Raw genomic sequence first — 16,274 nt, forward strand, 5'->3', positions numbered from 1 at the left:
TACCCCACACAAATAAGTTGAAGATGAGTTTTGCTACTTAACAGAGATTACATAAAATAAGTCCAGGAGAGACACCAGTATCTACTTTATTATATTGTTCATATTTACAGAACTGGTAATGGGGAGCATTCCCTGAGGAAATTACCTCTCTCTTAATATTGTCATGAGGGAGTGATATGGCCTGGTAAAATTTGATTTTGACTTCTTGCAAAATAAGTTTGTGATATGGTATTTTTTTTGGTCAAAACTAACTAGTAATAAACTGCATGTATCCTTTAATTACAACTAAAATAGTATCTGGATCTGCACCTTGTGAAGTTGAGAGATGTTTTCCCATTGCTCCAGCGGAACTGTCCTCATCATTTCACAAGGGCAATCCTGAACAATAAGACTTGAGATTTGGCTTGTTCAGTCTCACATTTGTGTTCATCCTGCTAGTTTGTATTTTACAAGTATACTAAAAACCCCACCTCTGTATCTGCTGTAAGAAGATAAGAATAAATTGCTATGATAGATTGCTGAGCAGTTGAGGTTACGTTTTCATTTTAATGATCTCTGTTCATTCTTTATAGTGAAATCAGTGCTGATGAAAAGGGCTTCATTATAGAGCTGTGGAAGAAAGGCTTGCTCTGGGATAGCATTTTAGGAGTTTTATGGATTCCTCTTGCCACTGTGGAATATGCAACAGATGTAAGTTGACTTTCTGTGGAAATATAAAGCGCTGAGTAAAATCCAATAAATTTCCCATTCTTGGACTCCCTGGACAACATTTGTGAGCAGTGTATGCTTCTAACTCCTTTGCTTCAGTTGTAATATCAAGGCATAATATACATGAGGCTCTCAAAGTGACAACTGGTGTGCATTAGCTGTATGCCCTGGAGAAATGGCTCAGATCCCAGGCCAGGTATAACACAAGGTGAGTTAAGGTTCAGCAGAACTTAGGAACAATTAGAGAGGCAGGCATGTTTGGTTTATAAGATTAGAGTGAAAGAATTTTAGATCAAGTTCCATGGTCTGGCTCTTCATTTTGTGACCTTGGGTAATTCTCTATTAAAATGGGCCAAATATTGTTGTTCTCTTTCTCATGGGAATTGACCATGGTCTCAGAGAGGAAAACAGAAATGTACCCTGTGGTGCTACAGAAGAAATGAATAGTACAGTGAAGAAAAAGGAAAGGGTGAGTGAGGAAACTGGGTCAATACGGGGGTTACACATCTACCATAGTCACTTGGCCACCAGAATGGTTGTACTTGCTTTCAGTATTTTATAAAACATTTTATAAGAAAAAAAAAGGTTTCTAGGAATATGGAAATACTGAAGCAATCTGCAATTGATGCACAATTTTATAAATTTGAAAAAGGTAGAGGTATTCTATTCTAATAATCCACAATTCTCCCAGTCATAAATATGCTTTCACATGTATGGTCCCTGTAGGCTGTTTTTGAAGTAACTGTGAATTAGAGAAGATGAAATTAATCCTTGCAAATAAAAATTGTTTGCCTTCTTTAATACTTACGAAACATAAAGGCAATTGAAGATAGGGTAAAGGTAAGAAAATCAGGGAATAACTTCGTGCAGTATCTCTCGTCAGACTCTGTAACCATTTCCTTATAGGAGCTAATAAATATTAATGTATACATTGAACTGACATTTCAATGATTCTTCTCAGAAAATGGAAGCAGAGGAAGAAAGTAATTCCTGCTTAAATTAGAAGAGACTCTATCACAGCTGCCAAGTGCCATTTCAAGCCCCAGGGCAAGTTGTTCTGCTCTGCTGCCCAAGCTGTTGCTGAGTTACAACTTGCTGACACAGAGGTTGTGGCTTGCTTTTAAGTACGGAAACTTTAAACAAACAAAGATGCAAGATAAGAGATTGTTTTTAATTTCTTCAGATCCTCTAAACCTTCATTTATAATTAGTCCACTGTGGAACATTCCTAGTTATTTATCCTTCTGGTCTTAACCCTGCAGTTCTGTTCTGGGCTTTATAACTCAGAAATAGCCTACAAGGGAGTGTTACTTTAGAAGCTCTTTTTTGGCTTGGTTATTAACTTGGATTGTTTCAGTCTTGCTAGAGTGTACTTGTTTGGCACCAGTTGAAAGGGGAACTTGGAAAATCTTTGTTGATAAGAGTAATTTTCAATGTTCATATTTCTTGTGTCTTAATCATCTGACAACCTTAATGTCTATTTGTCATGCAAATGTTATATTTTGAATTTGATGACTGAGAAAATTTGAAGTCCTAGCTAGTACATCAACAAAAGCTGGAAAATACTAAAATGGTGCTATAAAGGAGCTCCTACTGACTTAAGGGAAATTTCTTTCAGCAAAAAGTGGATAATGCTATAAATCCTGCCCAGGTAATTTCTATAACCTGTTTTTCCTAGGAAGGCCCAGGTTCCTGGTGGAGATTGCATTCTGAAGTAATAAAAAATGGAAGTGAGATTCAAGGCACAAAAACACCAACTTCTCATGAGATCTTACTAGATATCTACTTTGCATTACCATTTGGTGAGTTATAGATTAAGGTCCAGCATTCCAGCCATTCTATTTCTCTCTAAGTTCCTGTCATTTCACGTGAGTTCCTGAAATACACCAATAAATAGCAATTTTTTCTATAGAATCCTAAATGCCTCTTCATCACTAAAGTATTTTCACAATCAGTACTGGTCATTGTCATTGGTAAGTAAGAACCACATCCCACAGGGAGCTGGATGAGCAGTTTCAGTAGCTAGTGGGGATCCACATGTGCATTGGAGAGCTAAAGGAGGAAGTACCTCCTTCAAGGTCAGTACTAGAGCCTGTGTGTTACAGCTCTGCAGCACATCAGCTTTGACCAATGCACAATGTAAGTTTTAATAAAATCCAGGCCTTCACAGCATTTTTTTACCTTCCTAGCAATGGTTGTCTGCCCTTATTTTTAGTGCATATGAACACGGAAACTATTTATATTTCTGTATATATGATTGTGGTGTAAATGAGGGTAGAAATTGAAACTGAACTTCAAATAATAAATCACCACACATTGCTTCCAGATAAAATACAAGATTGATTTTACTAAGATTATCAGTCCATAGACTTGGTCTATCTCCAATTAAGGTCACAAGCATAATTTAGCTTACCAATTTAGCTTAACATTTTACTCTTTAAATAGTTTAATGAACTGTGTCTGAAAAGATTAATCCTAAAATTTATGTAAGAATAAAGTAAAGTGAAGAAGTGTGAATAAGAAACTATATGAAAAGAAAGTCTAGAAGTTATACCAATAATATGCTCTTTGATTGTCTGATTTATTTTTAAAATGCGTTACCTTTGATTAACCTTGGTAAATTGTTTTTTGGTCTAGTCTGCATGAATATATTCCTATTAATACATCAGGTGGAATACATATCTTTTCACAAAGTGACTGTGGGCTATTTTTTAGTTTCTTACAAGCTACAGCATAGTCTACCTTTTTTTCCCCTTTCTTTTTAATTTTCTTTGGTTTTTTTTTAACAAAATTTACTACTTTGCTAGTTGGCCAAAAAATTTTTGAGCTATAACCTCTTCCCTAGTTGCATTCAGGTTTTTGTTTGCTTTGTTTGATATGCTGAATTAGCAGAATGTTTTATGTCCTTATGTCAAGCTCATATCTAGAAACCAATTGTAAATCTGAAATAGGAACTCTAATTGTGTGTTTACAGTACGTAAATTCAGACTTTTGCTTATTTCAGGCCGCTTCTTGGAGAGACTGTTGGTTTGTATGTTGAAGCTTGTATTCTGATTTCAAACAAAAATATTTGAAAAAGTTCCCAAGGCAGGCCCTGGGACGGTAGGCACGGTGCTGTGAAGATCCTGTAGAGGTCACTCTTACGCTGTAGTTGTGTTCATAGAGGCGAGAACTCAAAATTGTCTTGGTTATGGAGAAAGTCAGGATATCATCCACCTGGGGTTTGGCGAGGGAATTTTCATTGCTTGTCCTATTGAATGACTCAGCTCAGTTATGAGCACCTGAAGATCTCTCATTGACTGTTGGAATCAGTGCAGCCTCTTTATTATGACAAATAACACTGGAAAGGTAGAAGACTACAGTTACTTTTGACAATTCCTGGAAGATGTTCATTTGAGAATGCCAGATAATGGGCAGAAATATAAGAGCCTCCCATTCTCCTTTAATAGTATGACTTCATTTGGACTTGAAATCCTGCATCAAGTACCGTGGAAGTATGTTCTCATCAGTAGTTCAGTGCCTTTTCTAGAGGTATTATTTAATGTCAGTTATGGTAGCTGTAAAGTAGACATTTCACTGTTGCCAGCTAAACTGAGCTGCATTAAAAGGCTGCTAAGTAAAGTGAATACCTACTATATTTAAAATTCCGCAAGCAAAGTCACAGTAATAAAATACTGACTTCGGATAAACACTACAGTGAATTACAAATGTTTTTCATGTCTCTAAAAGTCAAAATTTTTAAAGGGTAATCAGGAGTTTATGAAATAAGATAATTTTCCTTCAAATATTTTAGGTCTTTCTTTGTAGGTACACAGTTTGTGTTAATTGAGAGTGGGGCTGTGGCCAAGCCTCATCCCTAATGAGCAACAGCTGTGAGCAGCAGGTGAGCAGCATTGACAGCAATGAGCCATGGAGTGCCCCGGGGCACTGACCAACCTCCAAAGGGAACAGAGGGCACACAGGTGCAGTGCATCAACATCAGGGGGATAAAAGGTTGGGCTAAAGAACAAGAAGGGCAGAGGCTTGCAGCCTTCTGAAGTGGCAGGTTGTTCCTCTGTATGGGCAGAGGCCTGGAGCCTTCTGATGGGGTATGGTGTTACTGTGTATGGGTGAAGAGACTTAATGCTTAAAGCTTGCTGAAATTGTATGGTGATATTTTGTGTATCGTGCTGTCTCAACTGTGACATTTCTTGTAAGAGACAACACAAGAAAATTTAAAGGACATGTCTTTTTTTTCTTGAATTCAGCATTAGAAATAGGTAGCTTACTTGTTAACTTTTTTATACCTTACATAAAGAGTAAAATCTAAAAAAATTCAAGGTAATTTTATTGAAGTAATTGGTAATAGCTGTAATTTGGAAAATCATTTCTGTGTCTTAGGAGCAAAAATGTCATTTTGCCAAGTAGCCTACTAAAAGTTGACAGAATTTTACTTCATTAATAATTTTGGAAAATACCACGCTGAACTCATGTCTTAGGCTTGCTTTTAATTCAACTCATTATCAAAAATTTCATATGCATTAATTAGCAAGTGAAGTAACAAAAACAAAGTAGCAATGATGAGATTTAATCCCTGTTTCTGCATTAGTCACCATACTAATGCACTGATATGCCAAGAGATTAGCAAGTGAGAAAATTATTTGTTCTAATACAGCTTTGATCAGCAAAAAGCAAAGTCCTGAAAAACCATAATATACTGACTGTGAAAACTCATGCATCACTGTATAGAATTCTAAGTACAGACCACTTTATTTAGTATAATAATTGACATATACTTACAATTTAAAAGTCTGCCTTAACATATGCAGGAGGAAAACTGAAAGATTCTGTTTTCCAGAGTGTTGTCTTTATTTTTTGCATGTTTTACAACAGTGCTGTGTTCACTTTGAGCAAAAGATGACAAATTTCTGGCAGCTTACCTAGTGATGGTAAACAAAACGTTGTTCCCAATCTGTAAGCAAAACTTTAAAAATGAAAAAAAAGAGGTGGGCACACAAATTTTTATCATCTTTACGGAAGAAAACTTCTTCACAATCAGGGTCAGATCGTGAACCCTTTCCTCTCACTAAAGCTAATAGGATGATTTGTAGCACAAAATGTTCTGCAGGGGATCAGTTTGTACCTCCAGTTGCAGACTTGTCATGTTTCTCCCAAGAGCCTAGAGCTGGGAGGAAAAAAAGCCCTCAGTTCTAGACCAATAGCATGTGGAATTAAAGTAGAGCCTGATTCTCTACATAAATACAGAAAAACCCCACAGAACCAAAATCCAATCAAACAAAAAAACCTAGATCTCAGAATGCTGTGCATGGTGCCATAAAAAATACATGGCAGGTTGAACTGGAAAACTTTAAAAAATCAATTTTCTTCCTTATCCAGCCATAGGTAATTTTTTAAGCTGTAAAATTAACTTGGTATAATAAGGAAGTAATTGGTCTAGGTCTCTCAAAGTTTTTAGAGTGGCAATCAGAAGATTGTCTTGGAACTCTTTCTACTGTCCTTGTAACAAGTGATTTAATCATTACAATGTTTGCAATGGATTTGATAATTCCCTGTTACTATTGATTTAATCAATTAAGATAATTAATTTTATATATTGCTTCCTCTTTTAGAAGTAAAATGGGCTGAAAGATTTCTAGCAGCTTTTTCCTTCTCTACAGATACCCACAGAGATTTAGATTGCAGAGGCTGGCACAGAGAGACACACCAACATACAAGATATTCACATCAAGGTACAAATGACAGTCAGCCATCCATGGACAGTGGGCTCAGCATGCAAGAAAGCAAACTCAGGTATTTTACCTTGTCACATCAGACCTGTGTGATATCATTTGTTGATTTTAATTTTTTTGGGATATCTGAAAGTCAGCATGATACATACAAAACTATTTTAAGCAGGAATATGCAAGTCTCTTAAGCTTGTAAAGAAAATACAGGTATTTATTAGCTTTTCTATATTCTTTTATGGCAAATACATGTCCACCTCTCCTGTTCTCATCCCTGGGCATGTGTCTACATAGGGTTCAGCAATTCCATAGTGACTTCTTGAAATACTAAGAGAGGAAGGGAAGCAACTCCTGACATGCTTGGGTATTGTAACTATTCTATTTCCTCTGGAAAGCAGGAAAGACATTTGATTCCATTTTTGAAGCTAATGTATTTACCTAGACAGGCTGCCTGCATTTCTGTAAGTTTTCTAGAAGAGAATTAATATTTCCTATCTATTTCTTCTGAACAAACAAGAAAGCAGTGGAAAAAAAAAGGCAGGGGAAAGATAATTGCTGTCTTTCTGCTTCTGTGAATGTGCAAAATGATGATCCATAATGGTGGAAGGGGGCAAGGAATAAGGTGGCTACAGATGTATTATTTCTCTGCCATCACCTTTTGCTCAATGAAGTTGAATGCTCAGGAGGGAGCCCAGTCAGCCTCTAAGAACACTCAGCAGTGGTCTCTGAGCAGGGAGAGCTTTCTCTGTGTTGGCATAATCACTTCTTTTGAAAGGCAAACTGGTGAGAAAAAAAAGTTCCCTCTACTGTTCATTTTGGCTTTCATAGCAGCTGTCACAGACTGTATTATATTTCATTCATTGTGTCTTTTATCCATAGCAGTGCAGGAAAGGCACTGTGAGCAGCTGACACTCCAAAAGGTGTTTGGCCTTGATGAGGGGTAGAAAAGGCTCTTGGGAAAGGCAGCAAGAATATTTGGTGTGTCAGGCACTTTGCTCCTGTTTAAATAATGTCTAACAGCAGTGGTACTAGAAAATAAGCTCAAACATGAGAGAAAATACAATGAAAACTAATATGTTGTTAAGTATTCTCTGAGGCAATAACATCTTGATGCCCTTAAACCACCTTTTCACGCATACTTTAAAAAAGCAGGGTCCTGGAGCATGTAACTTCTACACAAAATTAGGAAATTAGAATCTACAAAAAGCTCAAACTCAAGGAGGCAGTTAGGGACTGCACGTGGCCAGGGTGCCACAGCGTTGCTTGGGTGCCTGTCAGCCTCACCATTTACATTTCCCAGTCAGCCCTTGCAGGGTATTTACACAGAAGTACAAGTGCTTCCTCAGGGTGAGAGCTGTCAGTAATGGCAGCACTCAAGAGCTGTTTCTCTGTGTTGTTCTAAGCACATGTCCAGTCATTAGCATATCATCTGTGCTGACGTGTCATTTTCAGCAAAGATCTGAGCCTCTGAGCAGGTTAAGCTAAACCAAAAGAAGCTAACCCAGTCTGACTATGGAATTCTTTACCCTCTTTGTACCAAATAATTGTATTGAAATTCAATGAGCTTTTATAATACTAAATTGAGAGTCAGCACTAAACTATTATTTTTAGATGAAAAGTTTTTATCTATTTTTATAGGTATTTTGTCTTATATTTATAGGTATTTTCAAAGATTCTGAACAGAAATATTATTTTAAAACTTAGAGATGTGTATTTATTCCAAATAACTGCATTTATACAGAAAACCTGGCATGTGGATGAGACTATTTCTTTTGAATAACTGCATTAAGCACTAAAATTAACTGTCCTGTAAATATTTAAGTATTAATATATTCCAAATTTCTTCCTTAAGTGTTTTTTTAGACTGATATTATTCATCAGTTCTTTGGTTATGTACATAAATCATGTTTTTGGCTAATGACTTTGGGTGTAGACTAATGACTAATTAAGTGTAACTGAGTAACATTTTCCCATAAAGCAAAAGCTCGCTAAATCAAAATTTGAAGGTTGTGGTAAATTAAGTAACCTCTTATTGGAGCAATATTTTTTCCCTAGAGGCTTAGAAAAAAAGACCAAAAGAGAAGGGGAAAATATTAGTAAAAAATACCCCAAAACCCATAAATCATCTGAGTTTTTCTATAATGTAATTAATGAGTGAATCACTGAATTTTTAAAAATCAGCAATCAATTATTTATTGTATACTTCATTGCACCTCTCCGTAGTAGCCATAGGATAAATCAATTTGTTCACACTTTATGCATTATTAGTATTCAGTGCTGAATGCTACTACTTGTAGGAAAAATAATTTCATGGTTAATCTCTGGTACTACTGAGGTAGAAATAATATTGCTGTATAGCCAGAACAGCCAGAAATGTACAGATATACCTGTTAAGCATAAACTAAAACAAACAGCATAAAATTGATTAGGGGAATTTCCAAAACAAGCAAAGTGGAGCAAATATTTCTTTTAAAAGCAACCAACTAAACCCAAAACCTAGGGAAATACAAAAACAGGGACAAGGATCTTTCTTTTTAAAATATTGATTTGTCCTGTGATACTTGTTTTCTCTGTAGAGCTGTAAAACAATCATTGAACAAAGAGAAAAAATATTACATTAAAAAAAAGGCAACTAAAAATCCATTCTTTAGACAGAAATAAACATATATGGTTTATTATATTTCTGCCTTCATAGCAAGTGAATGGATGTGATGTATACCTACACAGGAAGGGATATGCTGCCCACAAAACATTACCAGACCTACATAGATTGTATTGACAAATTTGGGGTTGAGTATCTTGTTCTAAAGTGTTTGGCTTGATCAGTGCTTCCTCTTTTCTAATGGCTTGGGTACTGTAACTGCTGTGTTAAAATGAGTTATATTGCTAAAATTTGACTTCATGATCTGCAGCCACTAGCAAAGTTGATTTTTATATAATCATTATACTGATATTAACTAACATAGTGATTTGTGACAGTAGAATGCATATTTATTTTCAAATGGATGAAAACGGAAAAGAAAGCTTCAATGTGATAGTATTAGAAGTTTCTTAGTGCTTGAAATGTCATGGGCATTAAATGGCCTCTTAAAAATGTAATTAATCTTTCCTGGTTTTCCATAGAGAGAGAAGCAAACAATTGCTGAGGTCTACATTAATTTGAGGTGATCAGTTTACAGCCATTTTTCCAGTGATTTGTTTCATTATTCATGCCTAGATAACAGAAAAAATGATAGACAAGCATAAAATTATTTCTAAATCGTGAAAATTTCCACCTCCACCTCTTGGCTACAGGTAATGAACTCCTTAAACAAAAGCCATATTTCCATGCATACCCGTCTGTTTAAACAGATAGTTTTCTGAATATATACATTTTTCTGTGGTGATCATTCAGTAAGAGTGTCCTCAAATTTAAATTACAGAATAGGTAAGCATAACTGATTTTCTATAACAAGGTATTGCTTCTTATTTGCTGCCAAAACAAATAAGGTCCAAAAGAAAAAAAGAGGCATTTAACAAAAGATGTCTATCACATGCAAGGCTTTTGGCTATGAATATCCCCTGGTTCCCAGCTTTCAGAACTGGCAGATTATTTTCAAAATATAGAAAGACATTGACATTATAATTAGTGATTGGTGGTTTTGCATTTAATTATTATTCATAGGCTGTTCTCTAAACACTTGTGTGTTCCAAAAGCAAGGTAAAAGAGTTGTTTATATCAAAACCCATGAACCAAGAGGCTTCCCTGAGTCTGAGCTATTTTCACATATTAAAGATCATTCCTCTGAGCTCTTTGGCCTCCTGGACAGCTTTGTTCTGCTTGAGTTACAGAAAGCAGTGTGGGTAGGAAGGTATTCAGCTTGAGGTGATGTTTACTCTTGTATAATAAATAAGTAATTTAAAACTGTAAATAAATGTTATTAATTTATGTAATTACAGTAATGCAGATCTTTTCAATGAAAGTCTTATGTAAAATTAAACCCTTTGTGTACCAGCACAGTGCTGCGAGTTCATTCCACTGTACCCCAGGCTTAATTCTCATCTGTCACTCAAACTCACATGCTTATTGATGATCCTTCCTGCTCTGCTGCCCTTTCCTATTTCAGTTCCACCCTCTTGCCTCTCTCAAATGTGTTTCCTTCACATCTTCTGTGGCCTAAAACTATTGCCCTTGATTAAAAGTAGTACTTTAAAAGACGATTTTGAAAAAATGTTTCTAAATAATTTTCAAGACTCTTACAGTAACTCTGTACAGCAGAGGAAATATAAACAAAATTTAAAATTGGGGATGGAGAATGCTAAATCTCATATATACAGTGAATTTCAAGTTCAATCAATTTTTATGGGCTTTTTTACAATTTACAATTGTTACCCATTTAATTAGTATATTCTAAAATTTTTTGAGTAAAAAAGTGGAAAACAAGGTAAGTTAGAAGTTCTCAATATATAGAGAAAATATTTTACTTGAAAGAGATTGAGAAAAAGGACACTGAGATAACTGAGAAAAAATTAGGGAATTGAAGATTTGTGTCAGAAAAAAACCCCAATTAAGTGCATATGAAATTGTTAGGAATTGTAGTATGGAAGCAAACAGATTTATTTTGCAAGGCAATTTGCAGTTTAGAACAAGTAAGTGATGGTGAGCTGATGTGACATGTTGATGTACATTTTCTTTCCTAAAGTTATCCCAAATAGATTTTGGTAAGTTATTTTTGTTTGACTGGTTTTCAAGTCTAATGCTTTAACTAACATCCTGAAGTTCTTGGTACAATCTATTTGATGTTTTTTAGTAATTATGAAGTATGCACCTAAGAGTCCAATCTTTGTGGCACATCTGAAAGCTACTCTTCATCCCTAGGTGGGTTTGTACAAATGTGCAGGATTGAGGCTGTAGGTAAGTGAGGATGAGCTGCTGCTCCCAAGGGAGGGGCAGTGAGGCAGGCTAACAGGGCAGGGCCAGGGCAGGCAGTGCCCCAGCCCAGTACCCCAGGCAAGCCTGGGAATGGCAGCGAGGGTCAACAACAGTGCTCAGCCTGTGCTGATGGAACAGCTCCGAGGCCAAACTGGCGATTCCTGGAGCTCGGGGTCAGGGCCAGAGGTGCAGCCAGGGCAGGGCACAGCAGTGAGCACCAGGCAGGTCCATAACAGCACAGCAGGGTCAGATTCATGTCTGCACTGACTCCAGGACTGGAGCTCCTGCTCAGTGGGTACATAGGCAGAGCTGTGCTTGAGCCAGTATTCCAATATAGGAATGAGACAATCTTGGAAAAACTTCCAATAAAGGAGGAATAGTATCTAGCTCTAGCACAAAATATACAGCCAAATTTTATGTCCTGCTGTATATATGAAATAACCTACAAAACCCAATTATAAAATGGATTACACACTAAAATAAAATGCAAATATCTTTGGCACATAACAGAAATTGCTCTTGGTTTCTTCCAATACCCATCCCCACCAGTCCATACTGTTTTGCTTCTTCCAGTTATCAGATCTTATAAGGTTCTTTACCTTTCAGTCTTTTCACAAGAGTCGGTTTTGTTTGTGGTTATTGGGAGTGTTCTGATGATTGTTTTGCATCCTAATATGAGCTGATACTGAGCTTTAATTGGCTCCCTTATTAATATTCATAGTTTTGTGTTGTTTGCTATGGTGACAACTTTTCATAATAAATGAGAAGCCATTATGAGGCTCCCTGAGATTCTGTGTAATGTAACATTATTCATTATAAACTCCTTAGGCTTGAAAGGAACACAAAAGACTTTTGAAGTTTTCTTTTACCTAGATTAAGTTCTATGCCTTCTTAGAGGTTTCTGATATCATGTAACTGTAATAAGTCTATAACTGTTCTGCAGTTATCTTGGGTTCCCAAAAGGTTTACCTGCTATAAAGCTTGACACATTTTACTTAGACCTTACATAATAGTAAATTTTTAAGGTAACCTTGTTGTTCTGGAAACTAGTTTATCTAATTAATGCTTATAGCTGTGTGTAAAAGATTGAAAATATTCAATCTCTGTGGAAGTATTCCCTTGAAACTACTAGAAAATTTGTTCATTTATAGAAAAGCTAAAATAGTTGTCAGACATCAATTCTTCTGCAGAGAAATTCCCTTTCTCTGTATGACTTGAACTCTAAAAACAACAGCCGTTTCAGGGGGGAGCATAAGAACTCTACATAAAGAGCTACACAAAGAGAGAAAAGAGAGTTGTTGTTGGAAAAGCAGCAAAAGTTTATGAAAACTTTGGTTGGGCTCCTACAGCTGTGTCATATTTCATCTATACACTGCTACCCTGAAAGATACCATTCTATTCAGAAGCAGGGTGAACTTCACTGGAATTAGTTTATTATACTTGCATAGCAATTTATTTTGTTTGTTTATTGCATGCATATTCAATCAAATACTTTTATAATACTGATTTTAATGGCTTTTTAATAAAATTGAAATATTAGGCATTGGTTATGAATAGAGAGATGCTGTAGGAGAAAACTGAGTTTAGTTGATTGAAGAAATATGCCTTTCCAGTATATATTATGGAAAAAAATACAGATACTTTTGTTTTTTGAGTTGGGTATATTAGAGGAAAAAAAGAATTAATGATACAGTATTGAAATAAGCAAGAAATTCAAATAGCTGCATAGTGGCAAATCCAAGCAAAATCTGGAGAAATTCACTGAGTTTCCCTAAGTGTCAGATAGACATTGTTTGCTTTCTGGGAACAATCCAAGATGACACTTTGACAGATTCAAGATTGATTAAAAGCTGCACCTTCAGTGGACAGCAGAACAATGTCTTGATAATGTCTTATTCACATCAACATGTGTTTCCTTGTGTCACCTGTCTCCTGCCATAGCCTTTGGTCTTGTCAATCAGTTTCTGTCCTAATTGCATGTTCCTTTTGTTCAGATAAACATCTTGCAGTTTGGAAATCACTAATGTAGCTACTGCAGAACTGAGGAGATAGTATATCTTGTAGGGGTTTGTCAGGTAGCAGCATTGCCTTTAGTACCTCTAAATCCATCAGAAAAACCTGGAAGTTACTTTGTAAAATGTTGATTTACTGTCCTGGCAGGCCGTAAAAAATGGAATCTTTCTCCAAAACTTCTGTTCCATGGCAACATAGGGGGAAAGATGAGTTATCTACTGGCACTGCATTAGGTGTACAAGATGAGTATCACAAGCTGTAGTTTTGATAGATCTAAATGACAGTTTACAATCCAGTTCATAGCTCTGAGTGGTAAGAATTGCAATTTTAAATGTTTAGGTATTGATTACTGTAGTTATAGTGGTCCTTTAGACGATGGTTTAATAGAATTGAATAAATTCATCCTATCATAAAGAAAACAGGATATCACCCTATCTTACAAACCCAATCTTTGAAGAAAGGGATATATTAATGTTTGGGAATAATAGTTAATCAGATAACAAGAAAATCCCACTGTGTTAAATCCAAATTGCCTCTATATATTTTGAAGTTGAAACATTTGAAGTGGCCTAAAATGAAATAGTTATTAGTTCCTTTTTGCAGTCCTCATTCTCAGCTACACAGAGGAGTTTCCTATTTCTCTATCTGTGATGGAAAAGAATCTTTTTAGGTGATATTGTAAGTCAGAACACTAAAATAATATTACTGCAAAGTACCTGTTAAAGCAAGCTGGGACTTTCTGAATCAGTTTTAGCAGAGACAGCAGCATCCCTTCAACAAGTCATTCTATGGTCAGACTTCAGACCTATCTAAGGAGTCAAAAGACAAAAGGGAGAGGGAGGTACTTTCCGTGCACCAAATTGTTAATTGTGCACATGGAGGGGAGTGGTGGTCAGGCTGCAGTAATTGATGGCTTAGCTTTAGCAGCTGTGCAGACTTGGCTCAGGGGTATTTCTAAAAGCAGGCAGGAACAGATCTCTTTCTTCAGGAACACAGAAAGATCAATATCAATGTGAATTATGCCTATGAAAATATTGTGAAGAACTGGAGGAAAAATTTGAAATGGGAGAAAGTGAGAGTTCTGTTATGAGGGTTAATGCATACCTTCAGGCTTTTTTAATTTGCTCTATAGGTGGGTCAAAAGTTGTAGCTCTTATAAAAGACTTAAATTCTTAATGATTAGGTAAGTAACCTGTAAAAGAGGGCTGGAAGGAAAACTGAACTAAAGGCGATATGCAAGCATATTTTAGTTTCTGTTCATGCGTTGCTAAATTTTTTAATCTGAATGGCTAGAAAACAGATGTTATTGCTGTATTATGTGTTTTAGGCACTTAAACAAGGTTATCTCTAAGAAATCTAGAAGTGTTATTTTGTTACTGTTGTAATGTTCTCAAAATTCAGACTTATAAAATTTAGTACCTTGTCCCAAAGAAACTAGGAACTCTTAATTGTAATTTTAGTTTCAAGAACTCAGAACTGTAAATTGTTTTAAGTGAAAGCAGTAATATAAATGTATGATTGAAGATGATAATATAGCTATGGAAACTTACTATTTTAGACAATAAGAAAGCAAAACAAAAAGAAAAATGTGTGCTCAGATTTAACACTAAAATTTTACTGTAGGCATGAATGACTGGTTGCTGACCTATAGTAAGTTTTGTTATCTGCTCTGTTAGTTTAAAAAATAAATTTTCAAGAGCAACTTGAACATCTGTGAAAGGGAACCAGTGTAGCGATGTGGATTCAGTGCTACCAGAAGTAGTATCTTGGAGGAAACTTTGCTTTCTTTTGCCACTAACACACCAAAATAGCTATATGAGGCAGTTGGATGATACTAAATTGTATTAATCTATGTAAGACCTAAAAAAAGTAAGTCTCACTGTCACCTAGTTAACTGTGGAATGCCTAGATCACTTAATTTTGCTTTGCAATTTTACCACATCATTAATTTCCTATAAATGTGATTATAGCGAAGATGGACGAGTACTGCCTACAGTTCTTAGTGTTTTACCAGACTGCACAGCTTTTTAATGTTATAATTATTCTTTTTTCTATACTGTATAATTGAGGCCTATAAAATTTTTAAAATTGAATTACAGTTTTATAGTCTAATAACCCTTGACAGGATACCATTTCTATAGTTCCATATCCCAGACATATTTTCCAGTAAGAATAGTGTGCCCTTCTACCAAGTGCATGAATTGAGGTGAAAGCTAGTGTTGTAAACCTCCTTGTTTTCAGCTGGAAACTATTTCAGTGCAATCAGCTTCAGCTAATGACCAGTGCTGGAACAAGGACAGGCTTTTGTAGCTCAGGTGTATGGAATATTGCTCACGTGGCTTTAGCCTGGTGTGCAAGACCGTGGTAGCAACTGCACCAACAAATGTTCCCATAGAACTTGTGCTGCTGCAGTCTAAATTAGCAACAAGTGTGTAAATCCTCACAGAAGTGTTTGGGGGTATGTTACAGATTTACTTCCAATGTTGTGCATGTTACAAAAGTTACAGTACTGGAAATGATACACTTGAAATACCATTCTTGTATTCTAAAAATCAGAGAAGCTGATATTCATCATTTTGTATTCTTTTCTATCCCCCTCCTGAGCTATAAAAGAATGCATAAAACTCAAAATTATCAGCCTTATCACAGATTTGTACAAGAATGACCATTACTAGAATATTCTGGAAAGCACATTTAATGCAAAAAAACCCTGAATTTTTTTGTGGCAGTGTACTATCCAAGTATAACTCTACTTGATACGTCCATTGGAGATTGATTTAAGCACATTATTTTAGTTTCAGCCTGGCTGTTGCCAGTGGGGAGTGGAAATTGCCAAATAAAAATGTCATAATAGAATGTAATTATTTCAATTTTTCTTCCACAGTTTGTTTCAGTTATATTCAAAGCTGATGAAATTGA

The 16,274-nt window shown here is 35.8% G+C and overlaps 1 protein-coding gene across 2 annotated transcripts in view; it reads left to right on the top strand.

Annotated features, from left to right (window-relative positions):
* LOC132079578 (protein unc-13 homolog A-like) overlaps positions 1–16,274 on the top strand; it is a 42,379-nt gene that overhangs the window by 13,865 nt on the left and 12,240 nt on the right. For both annotated transcript variants that reach the window (XM_059482283.1, XM_059482282.1), the window contains exons 4-6: positions 573–690; positions 2,386–2,509; positions 6,365–6,497. In XM_059482283.1, coding sequence (XP_059338266.1) covers positions 573–690; positions 2,386–2,509; positions 6,365–6,497 — 375 coding nt within the window. The remainder of the gene's footprint in view (positions 1–572; positions 691–2,385; positions 2,510–6,364; positions 6,498–16,274) is intronic.

Source organism: Ammospiza nelsoni, chromosome 14, assembly GCF_027579445.1.
Source record: "Ammospiza nelsoni isolate bAmmNel1 chromosome 14, bAmmNel1.pri, whole genome shotgun sequence".
NCBI lineage: Eukaryota > Metazoa > Chordata > Aves > Passeriformes > Passerellidae > Ammospiza > Ammospiza nelsoni.